Source organism: Rhea pennata, chromosome 3, assembly GCF_028389875.1.
Source record: "Rhea pennata isolate bPtePen1 chromosome 3, bPtePen1.pri, whole genome shotgun sequence".
Taxonomy (NCBI): Eukaryota; Metazoa; Chordata; class Aves; order Rheiformes; family Rheidae; genus Rhea; species Rhea pennata.
The window spans coordinates 40,190,372-40,211,225 of record NC_084665.1 but is presented as its reverse complement, the minus strand read 5'-3'; the positions used below and the strand labels follow the sequence as shown (position 1 = coordinate 40,211,225).

At 38.4% G+C, this 20,854-nt stretch overlaps 1 protein-coding gene across 2 annotated transcripts in view; it reads right to left on the bottom strand.

Annotated features, from left to right (window-relative positions):
• Positions 1-20,474, bottom strand: part of AHCTF1 (AT-hook containing transcription factor 1) — a 55,655-nt gene extending 35,181 nt beyond the window's left edge. The window contains exons 1-7 of one of the 2 annotated variants that reach the window (XM_062572107.1): positions 20,398-20,474; positions 12,386-12,512; positions 10,922-11,175; positions 7,192-7,372; positions 6,208-6,415; positions 4,551-4,667; positions 2,894-2,978 (exon numbers count right to left, since the gene is read on the bottom strand). In XM_062572107.1, coding sequence (XP_062428091.1) covers positions 2,894-2,978; positions 4,551-4,667; positions 6,208-6,415; positions 7,192-7,372; positions 10,922-11,175; positions 12,386-12,506 — 966 coding nt within the window. In that variant the 5' untranslated portion in view covers positions 12,507-12,512; positions 20,398-20,474. Of the gene's footprint in view, positions 1-2,893; positions 2,979-4,550; positions 4,668-6,207; positions 6,416-7,191; positions 7,373-10,921; positions 11,176-12,385; positions 12,513-20,233; positions 20,323-20,397 lie in introns of those variants that run through there. The other variant, XM_062572106.1, reaches the window with a different exon arrangement.
• Between the last annotated feature and the right edge of the window lie 380 nt (positions 20,475-20,854).

Here is a 20,854-nt window from a genome sequence, read left to right as displayed (position 1 = left end):
GCAGCGTAAGCATCCACACAGCATCCATGTACCAGTAGGTACATATAGAGGGCCACAACCAGGAAGTCGGGGAAAGGGGGGGGCACCCTCCCTCCTCCCCCCCCCACCCCCCCAAACAAAAAACCCCAAACAAACCAAAACAAATTTCTGCTTAAGGCAACTCCTGTAGCAGAACAGTGTATTTTAAAATTTCCATTGGTGCAAGAAACTCTTAAGCTAAGTAACGCCTTTATAGGGAAGATGTTAAGTAAACTACAAAGATAGTTTTCAAATGAGCTGCACTGGTCCAAGACTTCGATACGAAAGCAGACTATATACTCTGTTCATCCACAAGCAGTGCATAGGACTATGGTGAAGATAAGCTTCACAATCTTGATTTGAAACATTACATTTAGTAATTACTGAGATGACATGAAAAAGATCTTTGAAAGTGCAATCCAAACATACCTTCACATTTAATTACTTGAACCAATCTTGAAGGCAATGGAGACAGAAACTTGACACACAGATGTCAAACTTGGACAAACCAACACATTTCAACAGCCTCAGGGTGACTTTGCCGTGACACAAAGTCAAAGATGCACTGTTTCGTAGCCTTAAAGTTACCTTGTGGAAAATAATGCACTGTTGTAACAGAGAGGTCTTTCAAACTCCTCTGAGTTCTATCAATAATAGATTTCTGTCCATTTACTGAAATTGTGCCCGGCAAACTGGATTTTTTTTTTTTTTTAATATTTTCTGCTCTTGAAGATAGTCAAGAAACTTGATCCAGTCAGCCATGCAGACAGACCTAAGTATTAAAAGCTTCAGAATCTCCCTGAAAGCAAAACACTGCCTCGAACATTAATATCCTTTGGCTGACAAGAGTCTGAAAAACGGTACAGTATACCGGTAATGAAGATGATGGAAAGCAGGAAAATAGGGGCAAACAGAACTGGAATTCAACGATAGTCTCAACTATATCCATTTCTCTGAATTAGCATCTTCTTAGGCTTCTCAAGCGCCACCATCAAAATCTAAAAATAACCCTGAGACAGTTTTCAAAAGTACTTCATATTTCAGCATATGTGAGTTTGGAATCACACAGACCTTTTCACAGTTGTAGCTGTAGGCACAGTTGACATTGCAGTACCAACAAACCTCTGAAATGCTTTTTAAAAAAATAGTGTCCCTCGTATCAACTGTGGATCACAGGTCTTGTCTTGATCCTTCTTTTAGTGATTTTTTTTCCAGTAGTAGGTGTTACAAGGTCTTGGTATGATGCTATGCGTGTAAGGTGCAAATCTGTAAGCTAGCTGAAGAACATGTCTGTTCTCCCCATAGAGGAGAACAGCTGCTTAGTTCTCTATTCAGCTGCTTTGTAAGATTGGTCCCTGCTTCACTCTTCCATAGCACACGTCATTAGGCAGCCAGAAACAGTGTGGCAGCAGAACATTACAAATCCAGAGACTGGAATCTGAATGTGCTACTAGTTGCAAAGTCTGTTGAGGGTCATAACTCTTAGATTAACTACACTGCAATTCTCTCAGATCATGATCACAGGAAAATTATTTGATCAGTTTGTATGATTTTTTTCAAGGATAGCATCATCTGGAATTTCTAATGGCTCCATTTTAACAAAGTGCTGAAACATTTCAATCCTTTGAGGGGAAAGCTGACACTTGTCGTACCTTGTCAGGAAACTAAGATGATCAAGAAAAAGAACTGCTGAATAGTAAAAGGTTAAATAAAAAAGTAGCCATGACAGAAACATACATAGACAACTTCTTTCCAAACAAGCAGACAGAACAAGTCTTTCCCACGAACAAATCTGTAGCTAAAAATAACTTTTAACAGGTGATAAAACAATGAAGAAGTATGAAAAATGAAAATGAAGGAAGATTAAAGAAACTTTCTCCCATCAACCTGTCAAAGTGTTTGGGGCAGTATCAGAGATGCAGAAGTGAATTTAGTGGAAGTATTTTTCAAAGTTAAAAACCGAAATGGAGAGCTGTAGAGTAGTGTATATATTATGATATAGATATCATTATTAATATCTATATTAACAAATATCTATTAATATTAATATAGATAATTAATGTCTGTATTAATTATCTATATTAATAGATACCGTGTTTTAAAGAAACATCATCTTTTCCAAAGAGCTGAAGTTATCTATTCAGAAGCAACATTTACGAATGAGAAAAAAAGCTTCACTAAGTAAAGAGGAAAAAGGTCAGAATTTAAACTCAAGAGGTTGCCTTTGGTCAAAACAAAGGCCATAGTCCTTGAATTTATTTGACCTCTTTGCAGATGAACCTAGTTGGAACACAGGGCACTGTGGTTTAAAAATCACATGAATTTTTTACAAAAAGGTACAGATACACAGATACAGGCTGTGCCCCAAGATGACTCAGCACAAAAAAGATTCAGTTATCTCTGGATCACAGAATGGCTGAGGTTGAAAGGGACATCTGAAGATCATCTAATCCAACCCTCCTGCTCAAGCAGGGTCACCTCAGAGCACATTGCACATGATTGTGTCCAGGTGGGTTTCAAACATCTCCGGAGAAGGAGACTCCACAACCTCCCTAGGCAACCTCTGCCAGGGCTCTGCCACTCTCACAGGAAAGAAGTTTTTCCTCATATCCAGGTGAAACTTCCTGGGTTTCAGTTTGTGCCTGTTGCCTCTTGTCCTGTTGCTTTGCACCACTGAAGAGTCCAGCCCCATACTCTTGGCATTCTCCCTTAAGGTATTTATAGGCATTGGTAAGATCTCTTCTAAAGTCTTCTCTTCTCCAGGCTAAACAGGCCCAGCTCTGATGATAATTCTGATGGTAAATATTATTCCTGCCGATTTTTAACTGATAATCACTTAATGAAAATTATATTTTCACATAAATGAACATCTTACCTCATACATCACTTGTCCTGATGCCAAGCGTTTTCTGTCTCCAAATGCTAACTGCAACAGATGTAAACTCACAACATCACCTTCACTGAAATAGTATAAATAATGAAATTTGATTACAAAATTGTTTTATACTCCTCTGCAAAATTACTATTTTATTAGGTCTAGAGTGAAATTTTCCTTAATAGCATATTCTTGCTGGAAAAAAAAAATATTTCTCAAACCACGACAATTGGTCACATTAAGATCTAAAACATACAGGAGATAATGTTGACATTGACAAACGCTCCAAGGACAAATGCTAGCCATATAATCTAAAAGCTTTAATGTGTTGCACTGACTAAAACTTGTTGGCAATAGTTCTTCACAGCTCTTGATCCAATCTGTATTAAATTCAAACCTAAGATTGTAGCTGAATTAAATAGCTTGCTCACACTGGAATAGAGAGATCTTGTTCCTTTTCCCTTGGCATAAAAACAATATTCCAGTTTCTCTCTTGCATACATCAGACTCTTCTACATACTGATTTGATTTATTAGCCCAGAAAGAAACCATCGATTTTTCTGTTCAGACACAGTTTTCTGCAAGATAATCTGAATTGAGTCAGAGAGAATCCAAAGACTGCAAAGTTGGCACATGTTAATCAGCAATACTGTGACCTCTTTCCTTTGGTGGCAGCAGGCTGCTAGACTGGCACAGCCTAAACTGTATGTTTAATGGTATCTTGATGCTATCAAACGCCATCATGGAAGTATCAAGCAAGTTATGAAGCAATCACCAAGAAATAATGAAAATAATTTCAGAATGTAAGCACAAAAATATAGCCACTATTGCTTTGCCTTCTTTCAGAAACTCTGAATAAACCAGGAACTGCATGAAAACCAGGTTTCTAGTGAACTCACTGAAAATATAAGCACATAACTCTACAATGGCAATTGGAACAAATGCAAGATACAAAATCTCAAAGTCACAGTTCAAACTAAGAGGAAGTATATAAAACAGACAGAAAGATTCACTAGTGCTCAGATATAACAACACTGTGCACCTTGTTAAATCCTAAACTCAATAAAAAGGGACTACAATACAACTATGATGATAAATGTTTCCTTAGAGACTGACTTCTTAGAACTTTTAAACTACAAATAAAACAGAAAAAAAATTATTCTAGAAAAATATTCTTGAGGCCATTATTATTGTAACTGGAAGGTCCTTCTTCACATCTGCTAAGTCCTGCAAAAGCTGTATGGTAAGCATAACCCCTGCTGTATTAGAGAGTCCCCTACATGGCTAAATCTTCAGCAAAACTCTACCAGCTCTATAATTGTTACCAGCTCTAAAAAGCAAATATATTTTGCAGAACAGTACCCTTAGAAGTATTACTACTCATTTTTAGGAATCTGTTAGTGGTAGTTCTAAAATTAAAATGGAGTTCAGTCCTATATTTACAATTTTTAAGCTTGCCCAAGAAGGAAATAAAAAAACTGCACAGGCTCAAAAAGAGTAAACATGACATTACAGTCATCTTTAGATTTCATCAACAAACACTTTAATTAGTGAAAAATGTTATTATATAATCAATTTCCTAATTAACAGAATAGGGCAAAAGGAACGGATTGAAGATTGTGTACTAAACAACTGGTTACAGAGAGCTTTTAGTCACCTTTCTTGTGTAGACTGGACAGCCCACAAGTAACAACAATTGCGAGGATCATTTTCAGGTTCCTGGAAAGTAACAGTATAGACAGGAATCCTTCCTCCTTCAAGTTGAAAGTGGTACCTAAAAAAAGGGGGGAGAGAGGGGGAGAGGTGAGCCTACACACCCTGATTATTCGCATCATGCTAGGTATGCAAAAGCCACAGCTTTTCTTCTTTAGAAAATGCCTGACTTGAGAACTTAGAAAGCATTAATCATAAAAGATTTTTTACAATTCAGGAAATGGGTGGTAAGAAGCAAATGTAAGCCCAAACAAATGTAAAACAATGCATATTCAGGTTGATCTTATTTAATCCAGAATAATTTACTTAGCATCTTAATCCAGAAGGAGTAGAAGTGAATGCATAAAGAATCCTCTGAGAGAAGAGCAACTATATGCACATCTTCAAAGGACAGAAGGTTACACTTCCATTTTAAACCCCAAAGGAGCAAGACAAGGAAGTGACTACTTTTTACGGAACAGTTGAGGTATAAGGAATTTATTGTCCATGAAATACTAAAAAAAATGGGTTTACATCCTCCTCTGCCAGAAGTGACTCACACCAACCTCTTCTAAATGAATATCCCAATTGCCAAGCAAAAGATTGCTCCTGCTGCCATAGCTTACTTAAATACAGAATTTAAAACGTCAAATTTCTTCTGAACAAACCCAGAACAGTATCTAACAAACAGTTTCTTGTTTCTTCACTTGGACTACGTAGAAAAGCATTTTTTTTTCTAGACTTCTGAACTTTATTTGTAACTTCATAATCTTCTTTCTATTCCTGCCACCTACTTATTCCTCCATCATCTATTTACGCACCTAATAATTTCTGGTGAGTCACTGCAGATTTGCTTAGTGAATCTCTAGCTGACCTTGGTCATAAATCTCAAGTGAGATTGTTCTTTGGCAGGTTTGAAATCATCCCCTAATCTTTCTATTGCCCATAAATTTACATGTCCCTATGCTAATCTCCAAATGTTCTAAGCAAACTTTCATTTAGGTTTGATGAGAACAAAGCGACAGGATGAACACCCTTGCCTTATAACTGGTCAATCTCCTATTTCAGTCAAGGCTGAAATGTAGGGAAAAATACCTTCTCAGGCCCCTATCAACTATGTATTTTCATGTCTCACTATTTCCATCCTGGACACTTTTAAGAATATTATCAGCAAAATTACATTACTAATGTATTGAAGCTTTGCAAGTTATGTCCTAATTGGAGTAAGTGGTATTGAAAAATAATTTTAAAAAATGTTTATTCTAAATATATGTTTCCTCATTTCACTGAACACTGTAGATATAAGGAAATGAGACAGTTCCTTCTAACAGTTTTGTCACATCGTGTTTAACATAACTAGAAGCAGTATGTTTACCAATACTCCTCAATTCACTGGCACAATAAATAAGGAAAACAACCCTGGTTCATTGAGAAGAAGGTCCACTTTATGCAAGTGTCACTGAATAGTTATTTCAGAAGAGGATTTCTAAGTATTTCAAGATTAAACTCAAGAATTTCAATCCTTGAAAAAAAAAAAGTTATCCTTATTTTAACATATTTTCTTACACAAAAATTGAAATCCCTGCACTATCAGGCATGAGCAGACGTAAAGGTCTACTTACTCTTTCTTCAAAGTTTTCATATTCCATAGTGACAGATAACCATCTGAGAAACCCACAACCAGCTGATTGCTTCTGCTTATGTAGCATAAGGTTGATATTGCTGTTCCTGAAGGATTTTGTAATTGAAAACAGAGATGTCGCCCCTCTCTGGTCACAGCTTCTCTTCTTTGCGGAATTTCAGCAGGAATTCCGGTGATAACTTCTAGGTCTACACACACAAAATCATGCAATAAAACAATGTGTTATTCTATTTAGGATGCATTTTGAACACTTCAAAATGACTCTATGCATGATCTAAATTCCACTATCCCAGCAAAATATGCTCTTATTCAAGATTTCCATTTTTTATTTTCATTTCCTATTTATTCAAAGAACATAGGCACTCTCTGACTGGATTGATATTCTGCCCCATATTTTTAAACTAGGTATGAGTGTAACTATAATGGACAGATTCTTCTTGGACATTGGGCTTCATGACAAAGTCATTTGAAGTGGTATCAACTCATGGAACTGCTGCTGTAATAGCAGAACAGTGGCTGCAACCTGAATACAAAACTTAAAATTCCAACTTAAAAATCATGCGTTTGGATGAATGAAATCTCTTCTTAAAGTATTCCTACAATTTGTCACAAGTCATTTAACAGAAGCAGAACAACATTCCCAAGAAATAGGGTGCCTCTGGTTGACACATCTTCCTAATGGGCAGGTGCAATGATTCGGATAATAAAATTCCTAAACTTCACTGACAAGAATCATAATGGCTTAAGGATCTTGGAGGGAGGAGGGCATAAATTTATAAGCAGTATTAAATCACTTCCATCTTTAATCAACTTGGGCTCTATGATGTCAAATCATCACCTGTTATGAGCAGTCCTAAATGTCTGCATGCTATCATATTCAAAATGAGATACATACTCTTTATTTAGAAGACTCGAGTTATCTTACTTTCAAAATGAGTTTTGAGTTTAAAAACTGTAAACTCACCTGATGCTTCTATTTCATTCTGACTGCAAGATAAATCATCCAAACAAAGGTCAACCAGAAGTATATGTCCAACATCTGTAACCACTGCTGCCACACCAAAGAGCCATCGCAGACTCTGGTGAAGATGTTGTGTGCTCACACTCGCTCCTCCATGATTAATTATGGGTTCTATAGCAGTTACCTACAGGAAAATTGTAAGTTAATACCTGAGCTGTTTGACAAGCTAAACAGAAATTTTTCAACAGTTAAGCCAGAATTAGCACATCAGAAACAAGAAAATAAATGCAGAATCATAAGATTTGAAAGAAAAGTACTATCTCCAATTACTTTAAGAAAATCAAATCCCTGTACAAAAATTACCATCTCAAATTTACTAGGATTTCTTAGTTATTTAATTGAATTAATTTCAACATAGAGTGCTCTATTGTTGCAGATTAGCAATTTAGTTTCCTACTTAAGAAAAACAATTAATACTAATACAACTTTAAAATTAAGATATCATGAAGTTTTTTTTACATATAATAAGAGACTTGCAACTTAATGTAGTTCTCCTTTTGCTCACAGCCCATCAGTGCCATGATAGTTCATGCCTTCTTTGCCAAACTTGTATTAGGTCAAATCATGGCTTTAAGTCAGAAAAGGCACTAATGCAGTTGCCTGGCAGACATACCATTTCTACAGAAATGAAATATTTCCAGCAAGTGTTGAAGACGGATACTGGCTTATTAAGCTTGATACTGTCCCCTACAGAGATTAAAATAACTACCAGATTAAGTTAAAAAAAAAATATTGAACACACATCAGTTCTTTTGCATACATTAATTAAAAAAAGGTAAAAAAAAAGAGCCAGCCTAAAACAACAACAAAAGAATGGCAGCTTGTTAGATAAAAAGTTAACTAACCAAATAAGAAGTGCATTCTACTCCTCAATGTTCAAAATAGTCTGCATGCAACTATTTTGAACTATTTTACACTAAAGCAAAACATTTCAGCATCTACAACATCCCAGGACAATGCTGACAGCAGAGCAGCAGAGATAAAACCAAAGACTCCTGCACTAAAGCCATACGAAGGAAGAACACGGGCTATCATTTCATCTTCATATGAAAGTAAAGCACTGTAACACAACGCAACTAGCAGAAAAATTTACATCAAAAGAGGTGAGCATCACAAGGTAGTCTCTTCCTGCATTTGTTTTTTTCAGAGGTGGGAAAAAAAATAACCAAATCCCTAAGCCCCACAGTTCTCAATTTACCCTTCATCTTGCTCACAGTAATGATCTCGGACATGTCTATACTAACCTAGATTACTTCATTTTGTTTCAGATTTCCTACAAATCAAATTTCTCATCTATCCTGCTACTCAAAGGATTATCAAAAACTTTCTGATTATCCAAATTCTTGCTGCTCCAAGTCTTGATGACTTATTAGGAGAAGAGATATACAGCACGCCTTGCATTGCAAAATCATCCAATCTATAAGTGTTGCTTCTAATTTCTTTTTCTTTGGACAGATTTTTTCCATTGTTCAACTGGTTCCAAATTAATCTTTTTGGCTTTTGCAAATATAATTTTCTAAAAGTGTTTCTTGGTTTTAACACTTCAATTTTCAATGTAGAAGCTCCTGAAACAGCATATTTTTCCACTGTGTTATGCATTTGCTTTTCATATTCTCCTACACCATTGCCAACTCATTCTGGGAACAAACAAAGAAAACTTTTCTCAGCTCACTGAATCTGAATGCTATCTTTCAGCCTCCTCATTATAAATCAGGAAAAAAAGTGAAAATACTTTTCAATAGTTTTGAAAAGTGGGAACATTATAAAGCAGTTTAATATAACTAATGTTTCCAATTTAGAGTTGCTTTTACTAGAATTTATTGCAAGTAATATTGCAGTAACATACTCAAATTTCCACTTCATTTTGCATGAGCATTCCATAGCAATCAGGGATGTTCCATTAAAAAAAAAAAAATCCAGGTTTGTTGGCTTTTTTTTTGAACTCATTCATTGACATTCTGATTGACTTACTGCCTACTCTTACAACTAAAATGTAGTCACATTTTCACAATAACTACCCTGTGTTAATATATTAATGGTTTGGCACCTTCAGCCAGAGTTACTCTAAGTTATTGTTAACCTGTACAGCTTAACTGACTCCAGAAGATATACCTGTAGGGAATATAGCCCATAAATTAAAGTGCTCATTAAAGTCTTCAAAAATAAACGACACAAACTGCAGAAAATGAAGCTAAGAATAGATCCACATTTTACTTTTAAAATTAATCAGTGTGAAAAATCACAGAAACATTTAGGTAGAATTAAAACACCAAGTCATACATTATATAACATGCAAATACGAGCTACAGAATAATTAAATTCAAAAGAAATGGAGAGTGGGCAAGCTTAAGTTTCACCTACTTGTTTTTGTTTATCCTTACTCCAATTCACAACTCCAAACTTATACTCCAATTAGCAACACCCATGTCCACGCTAATCTAACTAATATAATAGTAAAAAAAAATAGGAACCAAAATGAAAGCAACAAACCAAATATGCTTGTAATTCAAGAGCATTCAGGGCAGAACAGTAAAAATTCAGATATGGCTTTACTCCGTAATTTGTGCTATTTATCACAGAACAGCCAGTTTTTCCTCCCCTCACATTTTCGCCTGAATTACTTTTTGTGCTATAGAAGAACTCTCTAACACAATTGATACTCATAACCATACTCTTTTTCAAAAAAGAATGCAGACAATGAGACTAAGTGGTACTACATTATTTGAGTTTATATGTTAGAAAAAGTAGAGAAAATAGTATTACATCAGTGTACCTTGCCTATACAAAAAGAATATTCAATGAGCACAAATTCAAATAGACAACTAGGGAAGAGAGGACCTGGAACCACTGTAACGGAGATGCAGACGTAGAAAAACATTCAAATAGGGAAGCTAAAGTTTAAGACAGAACTAATAAAAGCCATCGACTCAGTAAAAAATATCAAACAGATAACCTATTTGTGAGATTTTTAAAATGTCCCATATCAAAGATGATTCCTTTTTGGCTTAATAGACTCTAATCTTAGATTCTAATCACAAACCCTAAAATTACTTTAAAGAAGCTTCAATTTGGATTGCAAGCCAGTCTCTCAACAATCTGTCAGATAACTCACTTGCTAAATGCTCTTTTCTGTATCCTAAACCAACACAAAAATACATTCTGTTCCAGAGTCATCTATTTGCTAGTTTGAGTCAAGAGAATGTATGTTTTAAGTCTTTTACAACACAACAATTGTGGAAATTTAAAATATTTTAAAGACTTTTTTGACAGAAACTAACCATCTAGGAAACGTGTATTACAGACACTACAAAGCAATTTTTTTTTCTTTTTCATTCTCAACATAGAGAACAAACAAAGCTATTTTTCAATGTATTTTTAATGGAATTAGAGTATTAGGAAACCACATAGTCTCCAGTAAAACCAGAAAACTTGTTTTACTATGAATATGTCTCAAAAAAATAATTTGAGACATTAAATTGAAGATACTTACATCAAGACCTTCTTGACTGGATCCTGTGAAGTGACAGTACGTTAATGCAGTATAGACAGAAAAAAAATCCTCTCTTACCAAATAAATCCTTCCTATAAAACAATGCTCTGAAACTTTTCTTGAAATGGGATTACATGGCATAACAAGATAAAAGCTTCATTTCTCAGATTAAGAAGCACATACCCTTCCTGGAAGAACAACTGCTTTAACCACTCTTGATATTCCAAGGTCATACAGACAGAGAACGCTTCCTTCTGCTTCTTCCAACCCAACTAGTAATCCAGTTCTCTTCTGCCAGGAAAACTCCTTTACCACCAGAACAGTGGGAGGCTGCTCATTTACTCCACTGAAACGATATGCAGAGAGCCGCTCTCCTGTCACAGAGTTCACTACTTCAAGTTGAGGACCACATGCCAACCACGCTAGGCCATTTCTCCCTAGAAGAAAAAGAAGAAAGCTGGTTGAAGCATATTTCAAGTAGAAAAGACATTATCCCTTTTCTGCAATAAAAATACTCACAACCCAGCAGAGGAAGGCTGACTTACCTAATTCTCATCAATTATTTAAAACCACCCATTGAAATCCTCAGTCAATAGACCTTACAATTAACAACCTCATTACTTTGTATTTGTACTCGTCTTCCTTGCACTGAGAAAGGGTTTTGATTGTTTGGAATAAAGTTTGCAATGTACTAAGCCATAATCTCCACACCATATTTGGTTTGTTTTATTAAAAAGATCCAAACATGTACAGGAATAAAATCTTAAGAAGTATTTTTCAAATATAATGAATAACAAATCAGTTCTGGTTTACTAATTTTATTGGGCATATGTCTACTTTGGGTAGGGAATTGGGTGAAATGAGCTTAAAACGGGCACTGCATTAGTAAATTAAAACATTTACATATACTGACTCCATAAAGAATTTAAAAATTATTTTATTTCACGGATCTACATTAAGTTCAAAGAAAATATTAACTGTATTACTGCATTTAAGACCAGGCAGATTCCACCTGGTCTTAACAGATGCCCAGAAATCCAGCTGCACATCCAGCTCTTTTCAGATCATTTGGCAAGTCAAGAATCTAATCCACTCAGCTACTTCAGAAACTCTCACTGGATACTCATCTGCATCCTGTTAAACACTTTGGAATTATGGCTGCAGTGTTTAACAGTTTTATACTCTCCCTTCTGTTCTTACTCAGGTTGGAAAAGAAAGTAAAGCTCCTCTGTAATACTGCACAAGAACTAAAGTATTTCTGCATATGACATCATGATGATCACAAGGCTTGAGCTGGTGCTAATATGGTCCAAGACAACACTATTATCTTTTGAAAAAATGTCTTTTAGTTAATTAAAATTTGAAAAGGCTTCACTGATTCAGCATGGTTTAAAGTAAGTGCTTTTAATAGCACAAGAGTGGTTTAGTCTTTACTGTAGACTGCTGTAGTTTCAAAGTTTAATTATGTTAATGTTTTAACAATAGCATTTTTAATAGTTAAAACATCCTTTTAATTCTCTCTAAATCTGGTGCTTCTCAACAGCACCAACCTGATAGAGCTGGTAATACTTACCAGCTTTAGGTAATCTCCAGGCAAGAATGTCTTCATGTCAAGACCAAGATCAAAATTTAAAGGAAAAGGCTCACCTCCAGAAAACTTCCCACGAAGTACAGAATCTAGGATTATCTCATCTTCCCCAAGTGCCTGAATAGTCACCTCTGGAAACTGCAGGAGACTGCTCGTTACCTGAGCTGTTAGGTCTCGCATTCTTCACTGTAAATAAACAAACAGTGAAAAAAATAAATTCATTCTAGCCATAAAGATTTTTGAGATTTATAGGAGTTTAATCAATATTCAGTGCACAATTTCCCATACATCACCTGTAGCTCCTTTTCTTTGTAATCAATGGCATTTAGATGTTTCTCCATACATCTTACCCCAAATATGCATCCATCAACATATAATTCTGACAACAGAAAATAGCTTATGTTTTCAGAGGCTCAATCTTTTGATTAGTAGCAGGATAAATAACTGAATTTCTATCTTCTCTACGCGTGAAGAAAGAGCATTCCTCTTTTGCTGGTAGAGAAAGGATGAAAGAAAAGGAGGAGGAAGTGAAGAAATAAAGACGGAACCTTATTAATAAAAGGATTTTCTAAAACGTGTTTCAAAATATTTGAATCCCTTCACCCATTTCAGTCCTACACCCCTTATTTGAGTTTCCTGTACAATTTGAGATACTAACAACTAAAACATGTTCTTTATTTACATTATCTGTCAAATATGAGTTCCCATTCTTGCAGCAACTATGGTGAACTTGGGCAAGAGCATTCAGGTTATTTCTTAACCTCACAACAGAGCAAAGGGAGGACCGTTTGCTTTTCTGACGCTTGAGAGATCTCTTACCACTTACTGTGGTAAGTGATGCACAGGTATTGACAGGTAAGTGGAAAAAAAAAAAAAAAACACACTGAGCTGAAGTCTACTCATGCTGGCTAGTAAAACAGAATCTTGAAAAGTCTTATTTAAAAGGCTTTTCAGTAAGTTTTTATTTGTCCTTTCCCTCCAATTTATACTTATATTTTTGTCAATTATCTTCTAGCAAATTTCATGCATTACTAATCATTTGTATCTTGTTCACTTTTTGCTTATCCAGAGGAATGAAGAGATACTAAGTGTATAACTATCTTCATTTTGATTTTTTCCAGAAAACACACTGCCACTTTTTACACTACAAGCAATATAGATTTTTACAGTTTATCAATTAGAAAGTATTTTTCCATACACTTGTAATGCACATGTAATCATGCAACATTATAAAACATTATTCTTTTTATACGTAAATCCTCTTATCTCATTCCCTTCCTTCTACCTGACTTTCCTTATCACATCTCTGCAAAATTTAAAGTCCTTTAAAAAAAGTCTTTACACATCTACAGGAGCGCCACAGAGTTCACATTTCAGTGTGTCAAGACAGAGCTTTTGTGGGAAAACTTTAAAGCTTGATGTACAAAATTGGAGATAAATAGGTGACTAAGAGATAATCCATACGCATGGAAATATACACTACTTCACATAAAAGTTTTGCAAGTTCTGTGACTTATTATAAAAGCCTCTGGAAGACAAGATATATTTAATTATCTTGTTAAAATGGCATGGCTTCCTTCATGAAATCTCAAAAGGAAGACATAAGTATAAGCAGTTCACTATTTCTAGGTGTTGATCTGATCCAGCCATCAAACTCTTATACTATGCTACAAAGTGGTACAGAGGCCATTTAAATGTACATGTAAACTTATATAGCACTGAATGCAACATATACACTTCCGTGCATATAAAGTTTTATGATTGTTTCTTCCAACATGCACTAACAATATGGTTTCCCTACAATTTACAAAGTTACTACCGGTTCTGAACACTAGGCTCTAGCAATAAAACAGTCATTAAAAGGAAAACAACTGCTTATAAATAATTTAATCATTTATATAGTGTAATTTATATAAATTGTTCTTCTTTTGTTGAGAAAGATCATGCTACAAGCTGAGCACTGGAATTCACTATACTTCCAAGTCATAAGAACTCTATCTGAAAATAGGTTAAAGTTTCACTATCTTCTGCCAGCATCAAAACAACTAACGTGTGAAACAAAGGAAGTGTAATTCAGGTTCTCACACTAAGAACAAGCCAACATTTCGAAAAAACTGCTGCCGGTTGCAGGGCAGGACACTGCTAGCGTCAGCCAGCCAGACCACTCTGGATCTATTGTTTCCTCTGCCAGCATTCGCAATCACCACAGATGAAGTTCCAAATGAGACAACAAATTATTTGCAATAGTTAGGCTGGGTTTTCCTTTTGGTAACTGTCATCATTTTGAAATAATAATGAGATGAACATTTGTACACATGATGACTAGGGAGTAAAAAGCTCCACATTTTTACCAGCAGTCTGACCTAGCACAGTTGTAATGATTTAATAATTATGTTTTATGAATAAGCCATAATGCCAAATACTAACAGAAATATTTGGTGAATAGCACACTGTAAATGCCTTTAGCAGCCTGCTGTTTCGATAGGTGCCTTTAGCACCACTGTGATGTGGAATGAGAAAAGAGGAGTGGTCATTCCTACATTCCTCCTATATTTCACAGGAGGAAAAATTCCAGAGGAGAAAAAACAAGATAGCCAGGTAATATATCTGAAAGAGCAGAAAAAGGAGGCAACCAAGCAGAAAATTCATATTCAAGATAAGTGCAGGATAAAGCAATAGGGATATACTGAGTGACAAACAAAAAGGACCACTCAGCAGAGCACATGCAGAAGGAGAGAAATGGAACAGATGGGAGCAGGAGATAAAATAAATACCAAAAGTAGACTATGCCATTAGCAGCAGCAATCAAACAACCCCCCCCAAAAAAAAACAAACAAAAAAAAAAAAAAAAACACAAAACAGAAAAACATCCTGACTAGAAAAAAACTCAAAATTAAGAAAACTCACCCAAAATATTTCTCATTTAATACAACTTAATGTGTTCTTATGCCTTTCTTATTTTCTTTCTGCCAACCGCTACTGTTTTTATGGGACAGGCAAGATAAGGAGATAAATGGAAAAGAAAAGAATCTGAAACATGCGATTGCTGTTCAAAGTCCCAGTGTCCATCAGAGATGTCATCTCCAGAATCTTAACTGATTTCTAAGATTCTGACTATGCCAAACAAACACCTCTTCATTGTTTATGTTGTATCTGGCAATCACTTTACGGTCTAACTGACAATCTTCTGGAAAATAAGTTGCCTGCTCTAAGAGAGATCACTTTTTTTTCCCCTGCTAATTCCAGCAGGAATTAGCAATGACAAAAGCTGAAAAAGAACATAAAACATAAAACACAGAAGTGAGATGATGCAGCAGCAAGCAGTGAACCAGATCAGAGCCAATTCGATGGCATTCTTGTGCTTACAATCAAAGAACAGAAAAGCTTTCCAGAATATTTTTTTACTGTTTCTTCAAATGAACAACAAAATAGCCAATTTTTAAATTTTCTATTCATCAATGCTCCTTTAAGGGAAACACTGATTTTTGACAACATTTAATAAAGAAGTAGAGTGTAGAAAATAATGTGAAATTCAGAAAAGAACATATGGTCATAGCGAAAAAAATAAAGCTTTTTTTTTTGTAAATAAGTGCTGAGGCATCTAAAATCCAAGTGTATGTGATGAAAAAAAGTACTTCAGGATTACTAATACGCTATTTTACAGTAGCAGCAAGATGGATTTAAGAAAAAGAGCCAACAAGAAGCTTTCAGTGGGGTAGGTTTGCTATCAAGGATGTTCAAGTATGCTTCTTAAGTGCACACTCTCAGTGAGATTTCAAATACAGTTCCAGAGTCATCCTTCCTTTGCTACTGCCTACCTGGACAGGGCAAGTGCACACTTGCAAGGAGAAGTCTGATCTTTGTGCAGCCAAACCAGAAATTAAATTTTAAGATACTGTTGTGAGGAGATTTGGGATAAAAAAAAAAAAAAAAAAACAACACAGCAAACCAGAAACAGTTCTCTGGTGGAGAGCTCCCACCTTGACATAGTCTAGTCCTGTCTAAGTTACGGATCAAATGTGTCACGGGTTCTAGTATTCAGCGCATTGTGCTAGGCAGAACCATGAAGTAGGCAACACTCCAACACCAGGACCATTCCTGTAACTCTAAATTTAAACATACTGCAGTTACGTTAACTGAAACGTAAGTATATCAAAGTGCAAGAAAGTGCACCAGAGCATCAGCCATGTCCAGCTTTTCTCTAGTAAGCTAACAGGCATTTTGCATGCTTCTTCTAGACGTCTGGCTTGACAATACGGAACAAGGACATATAAACTCCATAACAAATTATGAACAGTATTTATTGATCTAGTTATTAGGATGTTTTACTTGCATCATTCTACTAAGTTAAACAAAAGACTACTGGGAAACCAAAAAAAGGAAAAACACTTGCTCAGAAAAATCCTGTGACCCCATCCTGAAATGGGTTAAAAGCATGAAGCCTCTCATTTCAGATGATATATCCATCACTAACTGCATTTCTGCTTTCTTTGAAAATAATGACGATAATCATATTCATATTTCTGTCTGTTAAAAATCAGAGAGGTGTGAAATGCTGCAGGCTTACTCCACGTTCATGAGTAAACTGGAACAGAACCTTTCAGTGGTATTCCTGTACCAAAGTGATCTGTGTGCAAGTTGCCAAAACTACCATTCCTTCTTCATCCAAGGTACTTATGACTTACAAACATCACAAACTATTTCTGAAGAAACAAGTCCAAGTCTGATGATGGTTATTTTGGATCAACAGACTCTAGGAAAAACATTCTAGAAATTGTATGTTCTAGCAAAACTGTATATAGACAAGGCAAGAGTTGTGGGAATAAATTTTGACTGATACAAATACATGAAAATCAGCTTCAAAGACAAAACCTTTTTGGATTACTGAAGAAAAAAAAACAAAAATAGGGCCAGTTACATGCAGCTGAAGGTATGATTTCATAAAGCATGGTAAGTTCACTGCCACCAAAAGAGAGGCCTAGGGGCCTTGCTACCACCTCCCATTTCTCCATCTGCTCCTTTGTCCAAGCACTGCATTCCTGTAGCTTACCTTGCATTGATCCGATCACTATGCAGACCACTTTATGAGCCAAGTTAACTCTCTAAATAGGAAGGAAATTAACCTAGACAAGCAAATGGTTTCTGTCAGATTAGAGAGTTAAACCGGTTCCCAGAGAGGTCTGATGTTCGCAGAAGAAAGCAGGCACAACAGTGCAGGTGGAACAGAGGGAATTAAGCCATCTCTATTTTGTAGCAGTAAACTGTTACACTGGCTCACATGCCTGTGAAACTACACACAGTTTGCAAAGACAGCTAGAAACACTTTCCTTTTAAAAAATACAGATCAAGGATTTTTTAATATATAATGTATATCAAGACATAAATGGTTTGTTTTTTAACTCCCTCTTTCATGTAGAGGCTCACTATCACGATGAGAATGTCACTGAGAAAGGCTGCAGTTGACAGCCATCATTCTTTCATTCAGTCAGATGTGCAAGCTAAAGTAATTGCACGGAAGAGTTAGTTGGTGACCTGAGAATGGATTTGGACACAGAATCATGCTTATTCAGGTCACGTTTTCAAAGGAAGTAAGTGGAAAGCAACCAAATAAAAGAAGTGAAAGAAAAACAGTATTTAAAAAAAAACAGCTTATTTTGTTAGATAACAGGTATAGATGATAAGTATGGAATTATTTGAATTACTGGTAATGACTGGTTCCATGACATTTTCTTCAGAAAAATAGGAAGTAACTCACAACTACAGAAGGAGCAGTAGAATTTAAGACACCTCCTGCACTTTAGTAGTCAGGTTCAGTGAATTAAAATTTTGCCATGTTTTACTCCAGCAGAAAGACTAAAATAAGCAGGTGATTTAGTGAGTAGTACTTGATTATTTTTCCCCACTTCTGCAGAGAGAGAGAAAAAACGATGTTTTAGCAAAACCCCTTTAATCCAAACCATAAATTTTAGTCCAAAGAAGAAAAAAAAAAGCCAATAGCATAACAGAAATGATCTGCATCAGAATGCAAGAATCAGGCTTATTTCACTAAAATGCAGCCAACAGATTGCCTTGCAGAATGTTTGGATGTTCCATAAACTCTCAGAGAAGCGAAAATGAACAGCAGAAAATGAGAAAGAAAAAGAATTTCAGCTCCCATCCATCAACCACCCAGCCATCAACAGCTAAGAACCTGTATTTGACGCAGACCACAGACTTGATCTTTTTTTAAACACAAGAACAAAAACAAAAATCAAACAGAATTTGACACTAGAGCCAAGTCTACCCAACCAGTTCTCACAGTTATTCTCTAACATGACTATGCTTTTATTCAAGAGTTGCAATCCCTAATGTGGCTAAGCTAGCAGTTCCTCAAGTCAGTGCTAAAACGCTCTTTCTTGTATGACATGGTATGGCTAGGGTAGGCAGATGCAGATGTTAACTTTCTTGGCACCAAACCCAGCCTGGCTGATGTCTACTACTCTAGGTAGTAGTTAACAGGGCATCTCCAGCGTAACATCAAGGTATGCCATCACATGGCCTTCCCAGCATAGGAGTCTGAAACATACTTCACGAGTAGTAATTTGTCAGGCTGAACTACAAAAACATTTGCAACACATACAATAGTCCACAGTTTCTGTTGCTTTCTCCTATCAATTTAGTTTAAGCATTCTGTCTACCACACAAATGAAACACCACCGAAGGTCTGTCACTATTATTTCTCTAGTATCACATCTGACAGCTTACTAGGTAGAAGACTGAAATTAATAGAAGCCTAATGAGGTTCATTTCACTGTTTTAGAAAAGCAATTCCAAGGCAAATAAATGCAGCAAAATGAGTTGATGCAATAAGTGAATGAGGAGCTGTCCTCAGCAAAACAGGATACAGCGCTGCGTGCCTGCCCATACGCCTATGACAGCTACCAGCCAAGACTGATACAATCGTCTAGACTGATGGAGTCTAAGAAAAAAATCATTTGAACCACTCTACTTCACTATATGCTCTAAATGGGATTTGGTGTTCCTAAGACAATTAATTTCCCTGATTTTGCATAATTCTACCAAACATTATCAGACAATAGTTAATAGACCTGAAAGACTAACACTGTGCTCCAGACCGGGAGTCACGGTTTACTAAGGAAGAAATCAAGCTACTTCTGTTAAGTCAGCAACTCTGCAGCACGATACATGCTTCATACAAAAATTAAGAGCCCTAGAAACGCTCAGTAACACGCAAGAGAAAGTTGGGCTGGCCACAGAAGGAGGAAAGGCTGGTCCCCCAAACCCTCAGCAGAGGCCGGGGAGACCTACAAAACGCACTCGACCTCTGTAAAACTGTGCTCGCCCCATTAAACCCCGTCCTCTTCCCGCGATCCCCGCTCTATGCGGACAACGAAACATCCCGCCTCCTCCTGGAAAACGAGACAGAAGGGGGGGGGGGGGCAAAAAAAACCCCTCCCCAAACCCACCGAAAGACCGAGACGCCGAGAGGTGCGGGCAGGCGGGGACGCTGCCGGCCACAGTCGGCCCATCTCCCACGCCCCCGGGCCCCTGCCTGCCGCCTCCCGCCGCGGAGCCTCGCGCACCGCCGCCTCCCATGTGCTGCGCCCCGGCTGCGGCGGCGGGGCCGGGCCGGGCCGGGCCGGGCCGGGCGGCGGCGCGGCCTGGCCACGTGCGGGGCCGCGGCCCCGGCGGTCACTTACGTAAGGGGTCGGGCGGCGGCGGCCGAGCCCGCCGGGCCCGCGCTGCGCCAGCGGCGCCGCTCCCGGCCTAGGCGCCGCGGGAGCGCCCGGTACCTGCTGTTGGCGGGGGGAGGGGGCGGCGCCGCCACCGGCCACCGCCGCCTCCTCCCGGCGCCGCTCCCGCCTGCCTCCCCCTCCTCTCTCCCCCCGTTTCCCGCCGGTACGTGCCGGTGAGGGCGGCGACATCTCCCGCAGCGCTAAGAGCGGCCTCCGCCTGGCCGGGCCTGCCCGGCGGTACCGCGCCGCGCTCGGTGCCTGCGCAGCCGCGCTGCGCCGCGCCGCTCACTCCCCTCCCCCCCCCCCCGCGCGCGGCGCCTGCCTCGCTCGCTCACCCGCCGCGCGGGGCCGGGGCCGGGGCCGGGGCCGGGGGCGGGGCGGGGGGCGGAGATCTCGCGAGAGCGGCTGCGGCCTCCGCGGGAATTTTCAAATTCGCGGGGCTCGGCCCGGGGCGGCGGCCGTCTGCAGGGGTGGGGCTGCCGCGCGGCCCCCTCCGAACTACGCGTCCCAGCGTGCCTTGCGGCCGCCGCTTCCGCCCCGCAGCATCAGCTTCCGGCCGCCGTGGGCGGGCCCCGCGCGGGGCACGCTGGGAAATGCAGTCCCTGGAGGACGGCGTCACGAGTCGGCCGCAGGCGGGCACCATTTTCTCCGCCGCCTGTGCCGGCTGGCGACCTGGCGGCGGGGGCATCGCCACCCCTTGGCAGCAGCGGTCGCAGGACAGCTGCACGGCACGGGCCGCTCAGTCCTCCGCACGGCGGGCGTTTGGCTTCGTACTAGCGATTTGCGGGCTTG